The sequence below is a fragment of the Pinus tabuliformis genome, chromosome 8, assembly GCF_031772625.1.
Source record: "Pinus tabuliformis cultivar Carrire ecotype Pingquan chromosome 8, CPIR1, whole genome shotgun sequence".
In the NCBI taxonomy this organism is placed as follows: Eukaryota; Viridiplantae; Streptophyta; class Pinopsida; order Pinales; family Pinaceae; genus Pinus; species Pinus tabuliformis.
In genome coordinates this window covers 2,028,615,818-2,028,636,976 of record NC_142294.1, presented here as the reverse complement: position 1 = coordinate 2,028,636,976, position 21,159 = coordinate 2,028,615,818, and the positions used below count along the sequence as shown (strand labels likewise).

At 35.9% G+C, this 21,159-nt stretch overlaps 1 protein-coding gene across 1 annotated transcript; it reads left to right on the top strand.

The window, feature by feature from the left end:
• Positions 1-14,310: 14,310 nt before the first annotated feature.
• On the top strand, positions 14,311-14,904 carry LOC149244583 (CBL-interacting protein kinase 5-like). Its single transcript, XM_089371595.1, has one exon. It carries the CDS (start codon positions 14,311-14,313, stop codon positions 14,902-14,904), a length of 594 nt encoding a protein of 197 aa, XP_089227721.1.
• The last annotated feature ends 6,255 nt before the right edge of the window (positions 14,905-21,159 follow it).

Below are 21,159 nucleotides of genomic sequence, written 5' to 3'. Positions count from 1 at the left end.
CATACAAGATTTGGATCGTTTCCAAGAATGAAACCATCTCGCTGTTCAATGTACACTTCTTCATCCAAGTCTCCATTCAGAAAGGCTGATTTCACATCCATTTGAAATACTTTGAAGTTCTGACAACTTGAGAGAGCAAGAAACATTCGGATGGCCTCAAGTCTTGCAACAGGAGCAAAAGTTTCTTCAAAGTCTATTCCTTCTTGCTGTGCATACCCTTTACAAACAAGTCTGGCTTTGTTTCTAATTACTTCTCCATTTTCATTCAATTTATTTTTGAAAACCCATTTTGTTCCGATAACATTCTTATCCTTTGGTCTAGGAACCAGCTCCCAAGTGTTGTTCTTTTCGATTTGCTCAAGTTCTTCATCCATTGCTTTCACCCAACATTCATCTTTGCATGCCTCTTTCACATTTTGTGGTTCAGTAGAGGAGAGTAATGCCAAATAACTTGAAGCTTCTGCAACCGTTCTTCTAGTTTGTATACCTGCTTCTTTTTGTCCCATGATCTGAGATTCTGGATGGTTCTTTTGAACATATCTGGATGGAGTCTTTTCTTCTATTCTTGTTCTTTCTTCTGCTTCTTCGTGAGGTCCGTCTTGAAATTGTTCTTGCGGTTCTTCTTCTTCATCATTCTGTCTTTGAGGGTAGCTTTCATCTTCTTCAATGTCTTCACGATGTATTTGCCTAGGAATGTATCCTTTCTCATCAACCACTACATCAATGCTGTCAACAATTCTGCCAAGTCTTTTATTGTAGCATTTGTATGCTTTGCTATGTGGAGAGTAGCCAAGAAGAATTCCTTCATCTGCTCTAGGATCAAGTTTGCCAAGCTGCTCCTCAGTATTCTTGATATAGCATTTGCTCCCAAAGATTTTGAAGTGCTTTACCGAAGGAGTTTTACCACTCCAGAGCTCATGAGGAGTTTGAGTGCTGTTCACTCGGACATTTGTCTTGTTGAGAATAATAACTGCCGCATGTGCAGCTTCACCCCAGAAGGTTGCAGGAGTTCCTGATTCATCAAGCATAGCACGAGCCATTTGCTGGATTGTTCTGTTCATTCTTTCCACTACTCCATTTTGCTGGGGAGTTCTAGCTGTAGAAAATTCTCTCCTTATCCCATGTTCATCACAGAAATCGAAAAATTCATTTGAAGTAAATTCTCCACCTCTGTCGGATCTGAGGCACTTAATCTTGTGACCTGATTCATTTTCAGCCAAGGCTTTGAAGGATTTGAATTTTTCGAAAGCTTCATCTTTGTGCTTCATAAGTCCTAACCAAACAAACCTGGAGAAATCGTCAATAAATAATATCAAGTATTCCTCTCCTCTAGGTGTTCTTTTTCTGAATGGTCCACATACATCTGTATGTACTAGCTCAAGAGGCATGCTGGCTGATCCTTCTTTCTCTGGAAAGTTAGTTCTGGTCTGTTTTCCAAACTGACATGATCTGCACATGGTGTTGTCAGGAATTTTGATATCTGGAAGATCGCGAACTGCCTGATATTTGCAAGCTTTCCTTATTTGTGAGAAGCTTAGATGTCCCAACCTTCGATGCCATAACCAGTGCTCTTCATCCTTGCTTAGATAACATTGTTGTTGTTCTTCATCAAAAATGTATAGATTATTTGGAGTTCTTTTTCCTTTGAGAACTGTTTTACCTGTATCAAGATCACGAACAAGACATCCATTCGATCTGAATATAACCTCGGTTCTTTGATCACACATCTGGCTTACACTTAGAAGATTATGCTTTAGTCCATCAACAAACAAAACATTTCCAGCCTTAACATCTTCTTTTAAAGGAGCAATACCTTTTCCTTTTATAGTTGCAGGAGTATCATTTCCAAAAGAGACTTTCTTTCCCTTTTCTAAATTAGAATAAGATTCAAGTTTTTCTTTATCACCTGTCATATGCTTTGAACATCCACTGTCAATGTACCATAGATTTTCTTGTCCTTCTGCATAGAATGCTATCCCACATCTTTCTGTTTGAGGTTCCTTTATTTTCCATGTTTTGGTGCCTGAGGTTTGTTCCCTTTTTTGTTCTTGTACCTTTCTTTCAGGAAACCTGCTTCTGCATTCAAAATCTTCATGTCCAAAATTATTGCAAATAGAGCATTCAACTTCATTTTCAAGAGCTGAAAAATTGTTATAGGTCCTTTTTGTAATCCCTGTCATACTTCTTTGTTTTTGAGCTTCCCTAGTCATGATTGTTTTATACGCAACACATTGAGCTGCTTTGTGACCAAAGTTATGGCAAGAAAAGCATTGTCCATTGAAGAAGTTTCTGCGATTATTGAATCTACCAGCCAACTGATTGTAATTTCTATTTTCATCTATTCTTGAACCAAATTGAGAAGATTTTACCTGTGGCTGGTTGTGGCTTTTGTTCACCCTTAAGCTGGATTGCCCCTGATAGTTTCTGTTTGACGTTTGTCCCTGCTTTACCTGATGATCTTCCTTGTGCTCTTGCTCATTTCTTCTCGCTGCATCAAGATAACTTTTTGAAGTGGATGCTTGAGAAGTTTCTCCATTATAGCCCAGACCTGTCTTATTTAGAGGAGATCGCTGCACACTGATAATCTCATTCAACGTTTCAGATCCTTTGACAAACTTGAGATTAATAGTTTTTGTTTTCTCAATTTCTTTTCTAAGACCAACAATTTCACCTTCTAATTTTTCAAGATATTTTTCCTTTTCATCAATCTGAAATTGTAGAGTATCAATAATCATGTTCTTTTCTTCTATACATCTCTTGAGTCTAGTAATTTCATCATAAAGGTTATCCACATCTACAGCATCCTCATAATTATCATCTTCAAATGCCATTAACAATCTATATTTGTTACCTTGTTCATCTTCATCACTGTTTGATAAGCCATCACTATCTTCATGGGTGTAGTAGCTTTTCTTATTTGTACCCTGTTTCTTGTTCCATCTAACTGGTTCCTTTCCTTTATCCTTATAAGAGCATTTTGCAGCATAATGACCTACTCTTCCACAAGCAAAACATTTGAAAGGTAGCTTACCTCTGAACCTTCCAGAACCCCTTTGAAGATTTCTGACAAAATTTGATTCTTCTTTCTCTTCTTCTGGAACATGACTTGCTTCATAGTGATCTTCTTTGCCTGATGCTTTAAAAGCAGCTTCCCTTCTGTCTGATGGACCTCCCTTTCTCATTTCATAAGCAGTTAGAATTCCATGCAGCTGAGACATAGTGAGAACACGGAGGTTTTCCTTTTCTTCTACTGCAGATACTTTAGATTCAAACTTGGGAGATAAAGATCTTAGAATCTTTTGAACTACTATAGTCTCTTTTATTTCTTCACCCAAATTTTTCATACAATTAACAATCTCATCTACCCGAAGAAAATAATTAGCCACACTTTCATCATTATACATCTTGAGAGTCTCATATTGAATCCTGAGAGTTTGAAGTTTAGCTTCTTTTACCTGTTCATCTCCTTCATAGCTAGTGATCATTTTGTCCCATATCTCTTTTGCTGATTTGAAGTGCATGACCTTCATGAACTCTGTTTGAGATATACTTCCTAATAGAGTACTGACTGCTTTTGCATTTGTTTCATACTGCTTTTTCTCAGCTGGATCTGTAGGAGTAACTGAAGGAAAGGCATAGCCTGATTCTACAATGTTCCAAACTTCTGTACCAAGAGATTGAAGATATGCAGTAACTCTTACCTTCCAATAATTGAAGTTTGTCCCATCGAAGACGGGTGGCCTGATTGATGCTTCTTTCTCGTAGTTGCTCATGATGAACGATCTACCTTCAAGCGATCAAGCTGTTCTGAAGGACCTGCTCTGATACCAATTGTTGGAAATAATACTGAGAGGGGGGGTGAATCAGTATTATCTAGCAATTTACCAAATCTTCCTTATTTGATCTTTTGAAATATTCTTGCATATCAGTACCATAAAACAATGAGCATGAATAAAGAAAATAGACAGTCACACCAAAGAACACAAGATGTAAGGTGGAAACCCAATGCGGGAGAAAAACCACCTGCTGCAATAATGTCTCTATCTTCTTTCAAGAAATTCTTTTTACAATGATTTTGTACTGGTGCAGTCCTTTACCAGCACGCAGGCTGCAACCTGCAAAGAGCTACAACTCTTTCTCGTTTTCCAGACTTCTCCTGGAAGGGAGCTACAACCCCCTACTTCTTTTCATGAAGAATCAAATGATCAACAAGTATACAACAGATACAGTCTACTACAGATATCAGATCAGTAATTACAGAAACAACCCAGAACACCTTATGAACATAAATATACAGTCAACAGATCATCTTAAGACAGGGACGCATATTTTCTTTCTGTGGCCTGCGACTGGACGCAGTATACCTTATGCTGTTCTGCGTGCAGACGCACTGTTCCTTTTTGCTTGTCTGCGACCGACGCACATATCAAAACTATCGCGCCGCGTCTTTCGCTTCAGAGACGCACCCAATACCACAGTCGCGCCGCGTCCTTTGCTTCAGAGACGCACCTGATCCTTTTCTGTACTGCGTCCCGGCGCACTTTCCCTTCACTGAATCTGCGTCCCTTCAGATATAGAAGATAAGAGGACTTCAGAACCAACCCAAACACTCAGATCCACAGATCTGATCATGCGCCATATAGATCGTAGTCCATTAGAAGATTCGCCCTTATAGATTTGGACTAGATCTCACCAAGAGATATTCAACCAAGATGATACTTAATCCAAATGAACTCCTTTGCTTTATATAGGCAAGCTTCTCCCCAAAACGTGGAACAATACCACGAGCCGACACCATAGAAACACAAAACCGTCGGCTAGATACCACACAAGAAACCCCCACGTGCTTTTCTCTGCCTTGAAATGAGTGCACTGGGCGGACGCACCTCCTGAACGACTGGCCTGCGTCCCTGGACGCGGGTTCTGTAGGGTATACCTGCGGGGACGCACTTGCTGAACATATTTCCTGCGTCCTTCTTGATTTACCACCTGAAAGAGTTTGCCATCAAGGACAACACCTGAATCATAATGCCAACATTTGGGAAATTTGTGCAAACATCGACTGTTGGAAACCAGACGTAATTCCAACAACTTGTCACTAAAATTCAACAGAAACTGTAAAGGCTGGATCTAGAAATCAGCTGCTATATTTAATGAAGTTCTAGAAGTCGGTAGAGACATTGACAATGGGGGAAACTTCTCCAGCAAGCCACCGACTCAATTGATCTCCAGAAACTTCTCCAGCTTGTATATATACCTCTTTAATATGTGAATGAAGCAAGTGTTCATATGTTCTTGTGTTCAGTGTTTGTGTGTTGAGTTATAGTGCTGTGCGCCTCTGCTCTTTTCATGGTATCAGAGCAAGGTTGAGGGCTGAGTGTGAGAGCCCAAGTCGAGCGATCAGAGTGTGTGAGGTCGAGAAGCTGTGTGCGCTATGTGTTGCTGTGTGGTAGAGCTGTGTGAGCTGTGTGTTGCTGTGTGGTAGAGCTGTGTGAGCTGTGTGTTACAGAGGAGCTGTGAGCTGTAAGCCGTGTGCTGCTAAGTGTTGCAGAGGAGCATTTGCTGAAGCGGAGACTAGATCTGGGGATCTGGAGACACGTGTTCTGCCAGAATTAGAAGGATTCAAAGATTCAAAGGGTAATCTGTAGCAGCACCAAACTTATGATATTTTAAGTTATTTCTTCAAAGTCCGTCTGAGGAGTAATTTAAAAAGTTCTGAAAAAATTGGAATGTTGATGAATGATTTTCTGTTTAGTTGATAAGAAGTTTTAATTTGTAAGCCACGAGTTGGCTGATTGGGCTCAAATTTTCGACTTGCCTATTTTTTATTTGAGCAATAGTGAAAAGAATGGTCTTGATGATGGTGCATTAGCCTAAAATTTATAGATACTTTTAATGGGGCGAGTCTGTTTTAATAGCTTTGGATGTGAATGTATTTGACACTGGACCGTGTGGATGACGCTGATTACTGAAAACCTTGCATTCTATAAAATGTGGTTTGGCTGTTGGTTTTTGGTAGTCTTGACGTTGAATGAGTATATGTTTTTTATGATTTAGTAACAGAAAAAAAGGAAGAAGGAAAGGCAGCCATATTTCTGAGGATCTATAAAAAAAATTAGTAATTTTATTTTGGGTGATTGGATAAAGTTTTTTTTACTGGTGATATTAAAAAAAAAAGAAGGAGGGTTGTTATTATTAAGGAAATATTGAAGTTGTGAAGTTGCAAGTTGTGGTTTCTGTGTTATGTGTATGAGTTTTCCCTCTCTAATATTTGCATTTTGGTGATTGGAGAAAGTTTCTCATCATGGCAAATTTGTTGCTTGATAATTATATGAATGAATCCACCAAACTTGATGGAGAAAATTATGTGAATTGGAAATTTAAGTTAATGACTATTTTAGAAGGAAATAGTTTGTGGTCCATTGTGAGTGGGGATGAGCCCAAACCCACTGTTGCAGGTTCTATTCCAGATTGGGAGAGAAGAGAGACAAAAGCAAAGGTATTGCTGCATATGTCCGTAAAGGACAACATTATTCCTCATATCAGAGATTGCAAGACATCAAAAGAAACATGAGATACGTTGAAGGGTTTGTATGAAACAACAAATACAAACCGAATTTTGTTTTTGAAGACTAAGCTTTTATCTCTAAAAATGGAAGCAAATGAAAGCATAAGCAATTTCATATCTCGTGTCAAAGATTTAAGTGATAAGTTAGGAGATATTGGTGAAAAGGTGTCTAATACTGACTTAGTCACCATCATATTAAATGGCTTAGTGCAAGATTATCAAATTTTTGTTTCAAGTCTTGCAGCTAGAGAGAAACCCCCTTCATTTGATGAATTGATAGGAATTCTTCTACAAGAGGAGGAGAGGATGGAGAACTTTAATTTGGGCTCTAGCAGTTCAGATTTGGCATTGGTGTCCAAGGGCAAATAGCCATACAGAGGCAAACCATGGGACAAGAACAAAGGAGGCAAGTTTCAAGCAAAGCAAAAAGGTATGACACAGTCTAAATTTCCAAAGAGAAATGATGAGTGTTATTATTGTGGCAAACCTGGGCATCATTCTAAAGATTGTTATAAAAGGAAATATAATGAGTCTAGGCAAAGAAATAGAAGGCATAATGGAAATTTTGTGGACAAGGATATCAATGATGGATTTAAAAATCTTAAATTGTTTGTTTCTGATGCTGCATTGTCTGTGGAAAATGATGATAAGAATGCTTGGTTCATTGATTCTGGGGCATCACTCCATATGTCTTGTAATAAGGAGTGGTTTGATGAATATCATGAAAACATTGATGGAACATATGTTTGCCTAGGAGATAACAGATCACTTAAAGTTCAAGGTTATGGAGTAATAGGTGTGAATTTGCCTAATGGACAAGAGAAACAGATCCATAATGTGATGTATGTTCCTGATATCAAAAAGAATTTAATTTCTGTTTCTACTATTACTGACCAAGATTTGAAGGTGGAATTTGTTAAATCACAGTGTGTAGTGAAAGACAAGTACAAAGTTATTGCCACAGGAACCAGAGTTGGAGGCTTGTATAAGCTAGATGTGACCAGGAAAAGTCATCAAGCTTTGGCATCTACAACAATGTCAACAATAGATTTATGGCATCAAAGGTATGGACATCTAAATCACAAAGATTTAATGCTACTTCAAAATAACACTATGGTTGAAGGGATTCCTGTCTTGAAGAATGATCACGTTGAATGTGAAGCATGTGTACTTTGCAAGCAACATAGGGAGGAATTTCCTATACATAAAGAAAAAAAGAAAAGGGAAATACTTGAATTAATTCATACTGATGTATGTGGACCTATGCAAACTAGATCTATTGGTGGAGCATGGTATTTTCTTATTTTTGTGGATGATAGATCTAGGTATACATGGGTTTATTTCATAAGAAAGAAGAGTGATGTTTTTGAGTACTTTAAAGAATTTAAGAATATGGTAGAAAAACAAACTGGTAATTACATCAAAATGTTATGATCTGATCAAGGGGGAGAATTCAAATCAAGAGAATTTAATCAATATTGTAAAAGCAATGGGATTCTGCAACAATTTACAGTGCCACATACACCTCAGCAAAATGGAGTTGCTGAGAGGAAAAACAGAACACTAGTTGAATGTGCACGTAGTATGCTTCAAGGTAAAAATATCTCTAATGTTTTTTGGGCTGAAGCCATTAATACTGCTGTTTATTTGAAAAATAGGAGTCCAACCAAAAGTTTAGAGCTTAAAACACCTTTTGAAGCATTTTATGGGTACAAACCAAAAGTGAGTCATTTAAGAGTTTTTGGTTGCAAGGCATTTGCTCACATTCCTAAAGATGAAAGAAGAAAACTTGATGCAAAGTCAATTAAGTGCATATTTATTGGTTATTGTGATAGTCAGAAAGCATACAAGTTGTTTGATCCCAGTACTCATAGACTGCTTGCAAGTAGGGATGTGGTGTTTCATGAGAATGCAAATGAAGGTGATAAAATAAATAAAACTAGTGTATGGCATGATATTGATGACTATGTCAAATTAGACACAAGTGTTGAACAAGAACAGGAACAAGCACAGGAACAGATACAAGCTCAAGAGCAAGGAGCATCAAGCAGTCATGATACTCCAAGAAGAGGAGAGGAGACTCCGCAAAGCAAAAAGAAAGATGAAAGCAGTAAAACTCCAAGAAGGTCATCACGTCAAAGTCAGGTACCTATAAAGTATAAATATTATGCATTAATGTCTCAAGTTATGAATGTTGTAGAACCTTCAAGCTATGATGAAGCTAAAGAATATGAAGAATGGAGAAATGCAATGAATGAAGAATATAACTCTATAATGAAGAATGACACATGGGAATTAACAGAATTGCCTAAAAACAAAGTACCCATAGGATGCAAATGGCTTTATAAATCTAAATTCAATGCTGATGGAAGTATTGATAAACATAAAGCTAGATTGGTTACTAAAGGATATTCACAAAAGGAGGGAATTGATTATGAAGATACTTTTGCACCTATAACTAAGTTGAACACAATAAGAATCATGATTGCATTAGCTACAAAATATAATTGGAAAATGCACCAATTAGATGTCAAATCTGCATTTTTGAATGGTGAGTTAAAAGAAGAAGTTTATTTAGTTCAGCCTGAAGGATTTGTAAAACAAGGACAGGAGCATTTGGTTTGCAGGTTAAAGAAAGCTTTATATGGCTTGAAACAAGCACCAAGATCATGGTATGTGAAAATTGATTCTTTCTTTTATGAGAAGCAAAAATGATCCTAACTTGTACATCAAGGAAGATGAAGACAAGAATGTTGCTTTAATATCTGTATATGTTGATGATCTTATCATAACAAGAAATGCATCCAAGTTGATTGAAAAAATTAAAAATTAGTTGTCACATGTATTTGAGATGAAGGATCTTGGTGAATTGCATTATTGTTTAGGTCTTGAAGTTTGGAGGGAGCCTGGTAAGACACTGATCACACAAAGAAAATATACAAGGGAAATCCTTAAAAGATTCAATATGATTGAATGCAAGGCAACATCTACTCCTTTAGAACAGAATGTCAAATTGTGCAGTGATGATGGAACCAAAGAGGTGAATGGAACTATGTACTGTCAACTGGTGGGAAGTCTGAATTATCTCACCACTACCAGGCCAGATATAGCATATTCTGTCAGCATACTTAGTCAGTTCATGGCTAAGCCTTGTGAAAGCCATTGGAAAGCAGCAAAGAAAGTCCTTCGATATCTGAAAGGAACACTTAATTTTGGCATTATGTATACTGATGAATTTGATGTTGAATTGGCAGGTTATTCTGATTCTGACTGGGCTGGAAATCCAGATGATAGGAAATCCACTACTGGATACGTGTTCAATATTGGTTCAGGACCAATATCATGGAGCAGTAAGAAACAACCAACTGTTTCATTGTCATCCACTGAGGTTGAATATAAAGCATTATGCAGTGCAACCTGTGAAGCAATATGGCTTAGGAGGATCCTTGAAGATGTTGGAGAAACACAACAAGCACCTACAGTAATCAGATGTGACAATCAAAGCACTATCAAATTGGCAAACAATCCTATATATCATGCAAGGACAAAACACATTGAGACACAACATCATTTTGTAAGAGAAAAATTGCAGTCAAAAGAAATTGACTTATCATATTGTAATACAAATGAAAATTTGGCTAACATATTCACCAAGCCTCTTGGAAAGGCTAAATTTGAAATATGTAGAAATATGTTGTACATTGTAGAAAATCCAAATTATGTTGTAAGCCTAGCTGAGACTTAGACCAGCAGGCATGACCATTAAGAGTATAGTGTCTTGTTTATTGTATGTAGTTGGAATTAAGGGGGAGTGTTGGAAACCAGACGTAATTCCAACAACCTGTCACTAAAATTCAACAGAAACTGTAAATGCTGGATCTAGAAATCAGCTGCTATATTTAATGAAGTTCTAGAAGTCGGCGGATACATTGACAATGGGGGAAGCTTCTCCAGCAAGCCACCGACTCAACTGATCTCCAGAAACTTCTCCAGCTTGTATATATACTTGTTTAATATGTGAATGAAGCAAGTGTTCAGATGTTCTTGTGTTCAGTGTTTGTGTGTTGAATTATAGTGTTGTGCGCCTCTGCTCTTTTCATCGACCTCTCATGAAAAGCTAGCAAGTGCATTCTTTACTGGAGCGTCAACGATCACTTACTATGATACAGATATAACGAGTGTTTAATTTTCCCAGAAAGCAAAAAAATAAATGAATTTTAAATTTTATCAAATTTGAAATGCAAGATTATGAAACCTGTGCAGGTGGTGCGATAATCCATTACGGACAAGTTTAAAGTGAAAGTGGTAGATGTTGTCTTTCCAGCAACTCCATCTGCCTTTAACGAGGGTTCATTTCAATTTCATGTGAAGATGGAAGATTTCCAAACGTACGGTGGTATATTGATGTGCTTTCTCACTATTAGTTGTGGACGTGATGTTTTTAGTGTAAGATTTGAAGCCAGTAATGACAGTACCTCAGATGATGAATACACAATCATCTGTGGCAACGATGTGAGATATGAGCAAAATCTACATGTGTTTATGTGGACGGAAGAGTGTGGCCTGTGAAGAGTGTGGCCTGTTTACAGATCACAAAGGGTATGACACCATCGGTATATATAGTCACACGATGCCACTTTCCAATGGATGGATTATCATGGTCGATAAGAATATCGACGTTTCACAAATTTGCAAACAAATTATAATTGCATTCTCCATAGCTTAGGTGTATATACTCTTTATCCTTTGGAGAATTTTTACTTAAGTTCAGAGAGTGTAACCTGTAATAACATTATTTAAATTTTTTATTTGATACCAAAAGGTTTATATTATTCATGTCACATCTTTATCATAGAGCAAGATAAACTAATGACATTATTATAATAAAAATAGTATTATTATTTGAAAATTAAAATTAGATGTTAATTATAAACCATCTCTATAGATCTATCATATCATTTTTATCTTCTATTGTTATTATTATTTATTACAAATATGATATTTTTTTATTGTTATTATTATTTATTATAAATATGATATTTTTTAAAATTAATATATAATATTGCTTATTAATGGGTATATATATATCATTTTTATCTTTTAAGTGTTATTGTTATTATTATTTATTATAAATATTATATTTTTTGCAATTGATATATGTTATTGTTTATTATTTTAATTTGTAAATTAATATTTTTTGATATAATAATTTTATTTTACATAAAACAAACTAATGAAAGAGTGTAGAATTATTTTGTAATGGTTTTATTTATTTTTATATATTTTATAAAGTTTTCTATTTTCATATCATTAATATCAAATAATATTAATAAATGGTTTGCATTTTCATATTATTAATATTAAATAATAGTAATACATATGTTTAATTAATATTAATAAATGGTTTGCATTTTCATATTATCAATATTAGATAATAGTAATATATATGGTTAATGTAAATGTTTTGAGAAGATTCTAATTTTGAATTAATAAAAAAACATTCATTACAAATTTAGTAGGGTAAAAATCATAATATTAGCTTTGTTGAGTTGCAGTCGTTTAAAAAATGATATAGTTTTGTTGGTTTATAATTTTGAAATATAGGGAAATATTTTTATAGTTTTTATTTTTTTTGGTACTATTTCAAATTTCTTTTTCTCGAATCAAATGAGGGATTTGATGTTTGTAAAGTTTTGTATCATTTACCTTATTTTAATCAATTATTTATCATACTTCACTTCAATGAATTATTATATTATGTTAAATAGAAGTTAATGTTAACAAAATAATAATGTTATATTACATGTTATTGTATTAGTATCTCTTTCCTATGTTATGCCTTATATGATTATGTTAGAATATCTTAAATAAACTTATGTTAATTGTTATTAATTATATAAATCTAATCTAAACTATAATAAAATACTAGCTTTTCTATATATATAAAAATATTAATACATATAATATTAGATCTAATATAATATATTAATATAATAATATATGTTAATATTAAGTACTATTATATTTTATTAAATATTAAGTTATTATTTTTTAGCTAATATTAAGTAATATTATACTTTATTATATACTAAATCGATCAAATTAACAAGACTTAATCCCAAAGGCATTAAGGAGAATTGACTCTGTAATCTCCTAATCAACAAAGTATTTAACCGTAAAAACTCAACTACTTAAACTAACCTTAAAACTAAATAATAAATATTAATATTATTCTAATTTAATCTAACATATACTACTCTATAAAACCTATAATACTAATATGTTATAATAATAAAATATTAATGTAATACAATACATTTTAATTCTACTTTGTCATCTAACTTATAATTTAATAATATTAAATAATAATCCTAGGTTATAATCCTAAAATGAGATGTGTCCTAAATTATTAATGATTAGTCCTGATTAAAATCCATTATATAATCAAATGTTACCGAAGAAAGAAAAATGTCAAAATGTGTTAGATCTGATTGACAAACTTATATACGAAATTTACAATTCCTCACCGTTAGTCGTGGACATATTGATGTGTTCTCTAACCATTAGTCATAGACGTGATGTGTTTCGTGTATGATTTGAAGCGAGTAATGATGGTACCTCATCTGCGGTAACGATGTGAGATATGAACAAAAGCTACATGTGTTTCTGTGGACGGAAGAGTGCAGAGTATGGCCTGTCTAGGGATCACAAAGGGTGTGACAACATTAGTGTATATAGTTGTTACACGATGCCACTGTCCAAGGGATGGATTATTCAAGTTTCACAAATTTGCGAACAAATTATAATTGCATTGTCACTGTCCAAGGGATGGATTATTCAAGTTTCACAAATTTGTAAACAAATTATAATTGCATTGTCCTTAGCTTAGGTGTATATACTCTATCCTTTCGAGAGTTCTCACTTCGAAGTGCATATTCTTAAGTTCATTCAGAGTGTAAGATGTAATAACATTATGTATATTTTTTATTTAATAATAAAATCTTTATATTATTCATGATGACATTTTTCATATAGAAAATATAAATTAGTAACACTATAGTAAAAATAATAATATTATTTGAAAATTAAAAATGGTGGTTAATCACAAACAACATATATATACATATCAAATTATTGTGTAAAATTATCTTTTATTGTTATTATTATTTATAAAAAAATATATTATTTTTTGAAATTAATATATGGTATTGTTTATTAATAATATTTTTATCATTTTTGAATTTAATTGGTTTATAGTATATGACTTAAGAGTTAGAAATAATTAATTCCTACTTGTCTATGGTTGTAATTCTCCATTTGAGGAGTTTGTTTCTACATAATAGGAATTTAGTTTCTCCTAGTTTAGTGTGTGGTTGAGAGAATATCTCAACCACACTACTGTACGTCTAAGATAGAATTCCTATCTTGAGACTATTGCTTGTATAAATATGTGTTTAAATTTCCTCATTCAAATAATAGAATATATTGTTGTGTGCCATTTTATCTTGGTATCAGAGCCTGTGAGGGCCTGGCCCCTCCTAGGCTGAGGAAATAAAAGAGTATTTTTTTAGTGTTTAGTTTGTCCATCATTAAGAGATTCTAGTTTTGGATTCAGGCGGATCTATGATTTCTGCGTTTGTGAAGCCTTTTGGTGCCCACCGTGGTTTTCGCCTTTCGTTGTGAAGATCGTTTCAAAGCTCCTGGACCCTAACCCGAGGACAAGAATCGGGATCCCCAGGCTCATGGAGATCCCCTGGTTCAGGAAAGGCTTCAAGGCAGGCCGGCCAGTTTCCGGTGACGATGTAGACGACGACATCGGCCTCGCCGATGTTGATTCCACTTTTGAAAACCGTGAAGCCACGAAAGCCGACCAAGAATTGAAATCCAAGCCCACCCTGCTCAACGCCTTCGATATCATTTCTTTCTCGCCTGGATTTAATCTTTCCGGGCTCTTCAAGGACAAGGCTGTGAAGCAGGAGTCGAGATTCACGTCGAATCAATCGGCGTCGAGCATAGTGTCAAAGCTGGAGGAGTTTGCGAAGCTGTTTCGGTTCAATGTAAAGAAGAAAGGAGACTCCAAGGTCAAGCTGGAGGGGTCCGAGCAGGGCCACAAGGGACACCTAGCAATTGCTGCCGAGATATTCGAGGTTACGCCCTCTCTGTTCGTCGTTGAGGTCAGCAAGGCAGGGGGCGACATGCTGGAATACAACAAGTTTTGCAGCCAGGAGGGCGGAATTTCCCAGAGGCCGCGAGGAAAGGCCGAGGAGGCCGGATCTCTATTTTTTTTGTTTGCAGGCCGCAATTTTTTTTTGTTCAACAGATCTGTTACATCATGATTTGGCATGGTTTATTCTCTGATATACGCTTGTCTATTGACTGGCGTTCTATTTACTGTATCCCTTTAAGACCAGCATTCAAGGGATCTGCTCCAATTAATCTCTTAGATCGGCTCCATCAAGTGTTGCGTTGGGCTCTTGGATTAGTAGAAATTTTCCTGAGCAAGCATTGCCCCATTTGGTATGGATACGGAGGCGAGTTGAAATGGCTGGAAATACTGTCTTATATAAACGCAACTGTGTACCCATTGACATCCTTACCCTTGTTAGCTTATTGTACCTTGCCTGCTGTATGTTTGCTCACTGGAAAATTTATAATTCCAGAGATTAGTAATTATGCTAGTTTGTGGTTTATTGCTCTCTTTGTGTGTATCATTACAACTGGTGTTTTGGAGATGCGATGGAGTGGGTTGGTATTGATGATTGGTGGAGAAATGAGCAGTTTTGGGTGATTGGGCATGTGTCAGCCCATCTTTTTGCTCTCTGTTTGTCCTCCAGCAAGGGCGACCTGGTTTCTACTCTTACTATTTGGCCATGAAGTAAATGCTACTGATTTTCATAATAAGTATTTCATGTCATGGTATTTTATGTTATTATTTAAGTGACATTAGTATGACCAACTATTGTCACAATGTTGAGTGTGTTGGAACTGGTCATTCCAACACTAAGAAAATTTGCAAGGAATGGTGAACACATGACAGTGAAAACGACATCAATTGGAGCTACATCAAAGATTGGAGGATGATCGAGATCGTATTGCAAATTGTTAGCAAGCATGAGGCAGTATGCTTGAAAACAATGACTAGCCTTGATACTGTGAGTAGGGGAAGTGACATTATGTTGCAATGCCAGGAGAATTGGATACTGAAATGCGGTGGAGGATTGGACCATGGAGTCCTGCATTACTTTTCTTGAAGGGAAAATTGTGTTCTCTTTGTGTGGTTGTGAGTGCCTATGTTTCGGTTTCTTTATCAGTGGACCCCTCACATATGAGGTAAAGGAGCAGCGACAATGTTTATGGTGGACAACAAAGTAGATGTTTGTTTGAATTAGTGTGGTTTGTGGAATAGACTCCCTAGCATGTTATAAACAAGTCCAGTTGTTGTAATGGTCATTGTATGTACCCAAAAACTCCAAAATGTTGAATGAAATGTAAGCCTTTTAAAGGTATTTGAAAGTTCGTGGTGATATTAAAACCACTTTATAATGGATTGTCTGTGTGGCTAGTTGGTGGTGAGCCAGAAACCATCCATAGAACCTTAGTGGCTACAAAATTTGCCCGAAGGTGGCACATTTAAGTTCCGGATTTGCTCGGTGGTGGTAGATCGGATTTGCCCGGAGGTGGCACATTTAAGTTCCGGATTTGCCCAGTGGTGGTAGATCGGACTTGCCCAGAGGTGGCACATTTAAGTTCCGGATTTGCCCGGTGGTGGCATATCGGACTTGCCCGGTGGTGGCATATTGTCTGAGTGGCTAACGTGTACACGGGAGCTTTGTGCTCGTAAGAGCAGGTGGACTGCAGTAACACTTGGCTCACGGTCTCAGATATTGGTGTGTCTGAGCATAAGAGGGTTGGTGCACTTTTCTATTTGACAGTTGCATCGAAAGGCGCAATCAGCGCAACTGTTTGTGATTGTTATTTGGACATGAATATTTGGCTTAGAAAGGCACTGATCTCTCTTTGTTTTTTGGAAGTTCTGCACATGCAATTCGCCCGATGGTGGTGGATTTGTAGGTACATATATGCAGTGATAATGGTCGACAAAATCATGTATGCACAAGGACTAGCGGTTGCAGTGGTTGGTACCCATACATTCCGGTGGATGGTTGCTCTTTTATATGGACGTCGACATATTTTTTGTTATGTTTGACCACAACCAGACTTTGTGAATCACTATCATGACAAGTAGTCATTAAGGGGGGGAGTTAGAAATAATTAATTCCTACTTGTCTATGGTTGTAATTCTCCATTTGAGGAGTTTGTTCCTACATAATAGGAATTTAGTTTCTCCTAGTTTAGTGTGTGGTTGAGAGAATATCTCAACCACACTATTGTACGTCTAAGATAGAATTCCTATCTTGAGACTATTGCTTGTATAAATATGTGTTTAAATTTCCTCATTCAAATAATAGAATATATTGCTGTGTGCCATTTTATCTTTAAGGAATCTATTTTTCTCGAGATATACATCGAAATTATAATTTGTAAAACTAAAATCTTTTAATATAATAAATTTATTTTACAATTAAAAAAAAACATTATAACAACATTTTTCGGAAAAAATCACATAAGAGATAATCTCGTCGACGCGTTTCGAACCAATCAGTATGGTTCATCTTTAGGACAAGATGATGAATCAAATCTAGGCAATGAAATAAATAGATGAAGAGAGCAGCTAACTAGCCGTTAGAAAAAAATAGCTAGTTTGACTAAAAATATTTATTTATTATTATTATTGTTATTATTTTTATTTAAGTTTTAACGTACATTAAAAAAGAATTTTAATTAATATTTTTGAATTAGGTTATATTTTTTATTTATATAATAAATTAATTTAAGTTATAATGTTATAATAATCATTAGGATTAAAAAAAAAAAATGAAAATTTCTGTAACAAGTTTTTGGAAAGTTTGAATTATAAATAACATCAAAGTAAATAATATTTAAATTATAATAAAAATTAATATCACTGTGGAGGGACTATTAGGGATAAGTATTTTAATAATTAATTATAAACCGAGTTGTTAAGATGTTAAAAACTTAATGAAGTGACTAAATAAACAAACAAATAAATAAAAATATATAGGAAAAAAAAAGCAAGAAACTTTAGGAATTCAGGGCAGGGGTCCAACATCCGCTGATATTCCATCCATCGTCTCTATTTAGATTAATAGGCCTTTTTTCAATTTCTAAGGCCTCTCTAAATTTATGATGATGGAAATGGTCAACCCTCGCTATGACTCTAGCCTCTTCTATGCATATGTGATGATTGGTCTTTTTTGCATGTTTTGCTAAAGCAAAGGAGCGAGACCTCCCATGCTTGATGTCCATAGCATGCTCAAAGATCCTTTGATTTATTGATCGAACAGTCTCACCAATATAAGGAGTTCCACAGGAACAAGGAATAATATAAACCCCCTTCACATCCTTGGGGTTAACTGGGTCCTTGACCGAACAAAGAGAACTTCGAATAGTGCGAAGGGGGTCTAAAGGAAGAAGGAATATTATGTTTTTTCAAGATCCTTGCGATTTTATCCATGGTCCCCTGAATAAAAGTAGGATGAACTCCATAAACTCGATCCTCTTCTTAGGACCTCTTTCCACATTAAGGAAAGCTCTCAAACCTTGGGACTTGCTATAACCATTCTTATTAAAGACCCTAAGGAGGTGGGTCTTTCCACCATCAATGTGATTTTCATCAGAAATTCGCAATGCCCGCGTGGCTAAGCTGTTGAGAACACCTAGTTTTTGTGCTGGGAAATAATGGGAATTTGCATGAAGATATTGCTCTGTGTGAGTTTTCTTTCGAAAAACTTGATGAGAGAAAGAATCCTCATCCTTTTTTGAAATGAGAACGTCAAGGAAAGGAAGGCTGCCATCAACTTCAATTTCCATGGTGAACTTTATGGAATCCGACTGATTATTAGGATGATGGAAAAACAACTCCAACTTCTCTTTGCCATGAGACTAGACGGTACAAGTGTCATCCACGAACCTTTTCCACAACTTGGGTTGGAAAAGCGCAGATGACAAGGCTTTAGATTCAAAGAATTCCATAAAGAGCTTGGCAACCATAGGGGAAAGGGGTGAACCCATAGAACCACCATAGGTTTGCTCATAAAATTCACCCTCAAAACTAAAAAAAATAGAGGTAAGGAAAATCTTGAATAAAAAAGTAGTATCAGGATCCGTAATACGATTGATAACATCAATGGCCTCATTAATAGGGAAATTAGTGAATAATGAGACCACATCGAAACTATCCAACATATCATTTGGATCAATTCTAATACCCTTTAATTCATCAATAAAGGAGGATGAATCTTTAACGAAGGACTCAGTCCAAGCAACAAGAGGCTTGAGCTTATTAGCAAGATATTTAGCGAGAATATAAGTCGGCCCTCCTATAGTGTTGACTATGGGGCGTAGGGGGGCCCCTTCCTTTTGGATCTTGGGAAGACCATAAATCCTAGGAGTGAGAGGGTTGCTCTCAATAAGTTTATTACTCAAAGAGCTAACAATGCTACTAGATTTTAAGGCTAGCGCAACTATCTTAGAAACATTTTTTAAGGGATTTTTATTGAGCTTTTTGTAGCTCCCGCGATTACAAAGGTGATCTAACATCTTATTGCGGTAATCCTCCCTGTTAAGGATAATAGCTGCACCTCCTTTGTCAGCTTTAAGAACAACAATGTCCTTGTTGTTGTTCAAGGCTTTTAGAGCTTCGAACTCAGGTTTGCTAAGGTTGTTCCTAGGGGGTTTAACTTTTCTAAGGATAACCACACAATCCTGCCTAATAATATCTTTAGAAGCTTCTGGTAAATCCTTTATCCCGAATTCAATGTCACATATAATACCATGAACTGGGATCTTCCTTGGAGCTACCGCAAAGTTTAAACCCTTCTCTAAGAGACTGAAAACATGAGGATTAAACGAGAATTTGGAGAGATTAACGACCTTATTTCTAGAAGAGGAAGAAGAAGCCTACATTATTAGTCGAAAATAAATTAATGTTATTTATATGACTAGAGACTTTATTATTATTATTTTTAATATCATTATCTTTATTATTAGAGTCAAAGTTATAGTATGTATAAGTGAAGGAACTATTTGAATAACTAAAGTTATTATTATTATCACTTTTATTATTATTATTAGAATAGCTAAAGTTATTATTATTATCACTTTTATTATTATTATGATTATAGTTATTAATATTATAATAGTCATTAATATAATTACCCTTATTATTATGAGGGTCAAAGAGATCTGTATTATATTTAGAGTCAATTGTACTATTAGAATCATAAGAGGAAAGAGGAAAGGTTAAAAAATGAAAAGGTATCGACTGAGCCAAAGCCACCATGATTGGGGACCGTCGAACAGCTCAGCAGCAGATTTTCAATAACCTGGAGTGGAATCGGACAAGAAGAGGAGGGGTTTGGGGAACCGGAGGGAGAAAAAACCCTCAAAGAGAGCTGACCAGGATCGGAGAAAAAGAATCCACGAGAGCAAGAGGAAAATCAACGCCGACCGAGATGTTAGGAAGCAAAACAGATGATGGAAAGGAATCATCAATGGGTTATCTGCTTGATCCGACCGAAGAGGAGGGTAGACCTTCTACCGTGGCAATTTCCGAGCAACCAACAATCAAATTCTGATTAAAGGAAGGAAGAACATCATTCCCAAGAACGCCATCTCATGAGGTCGAGCTGGAACACCGAGGGTTCAACGGATCAGAAAGACATGAACATTTAATAATCGAGCAAGAGGAAAGGCTAGCAGAGATTGGGCCACTATGAATAATTCGTTGCGAAGATCACGACAGTGCTCGGCTACAATGGACTCCAGAGGGATCAACATTCAGATAGCGTGAATCAAGGGCATTAATCAATGGGGCTGTCGTGATCAATCCAGAAGAAAGCGAAGAGTTCGTAACCGAAGAGCGAAGAGCGGAGACCTATTCTTCCCTTACTGTGCTGCGGGAAGGGATAGGAGAACAAATTAATCGGTTTAGGGAGGGAATAGGAGAACCCCAAACTAGAGGAATATTTGGAGAGCTTGAGAAACTTCGAAGACTGTTTTTTCTTCCAAATATCTTCTAAGCGCAACGCCTTTAGCGCAGAACACGCATCTATCCTCACCCAGCAAAAATCAAATTAGAGATATCTGAAGAGAGAGCAGTCTCCTCGAGACAAAATCCAGAGATTTCCTAACCTTGGAAATCTCGGAACGAACGAACGCAAGGCTAGCAGCCACAAATATATGACTAATTTTAGAATTATAAAGCTATTGCTTAATCTTGGCGAATGAAGGAATAATGGATGCGTCTTTACATCTCTTTAAGAACACTAGATCTGATTTCTCTTTGAGACCGTCAAACGTGTTTTCTCGAAATGATTAACATTAATTAGGATGGCCTTTTCGTATAGGGTTATAATTATTGAGTTTAGATTTTTGTGATTCAAATTAATTATAATAATGTCTTTTCACATAGTAGATAATCTGGTTTATGTATTTCGAACCAACCAGTG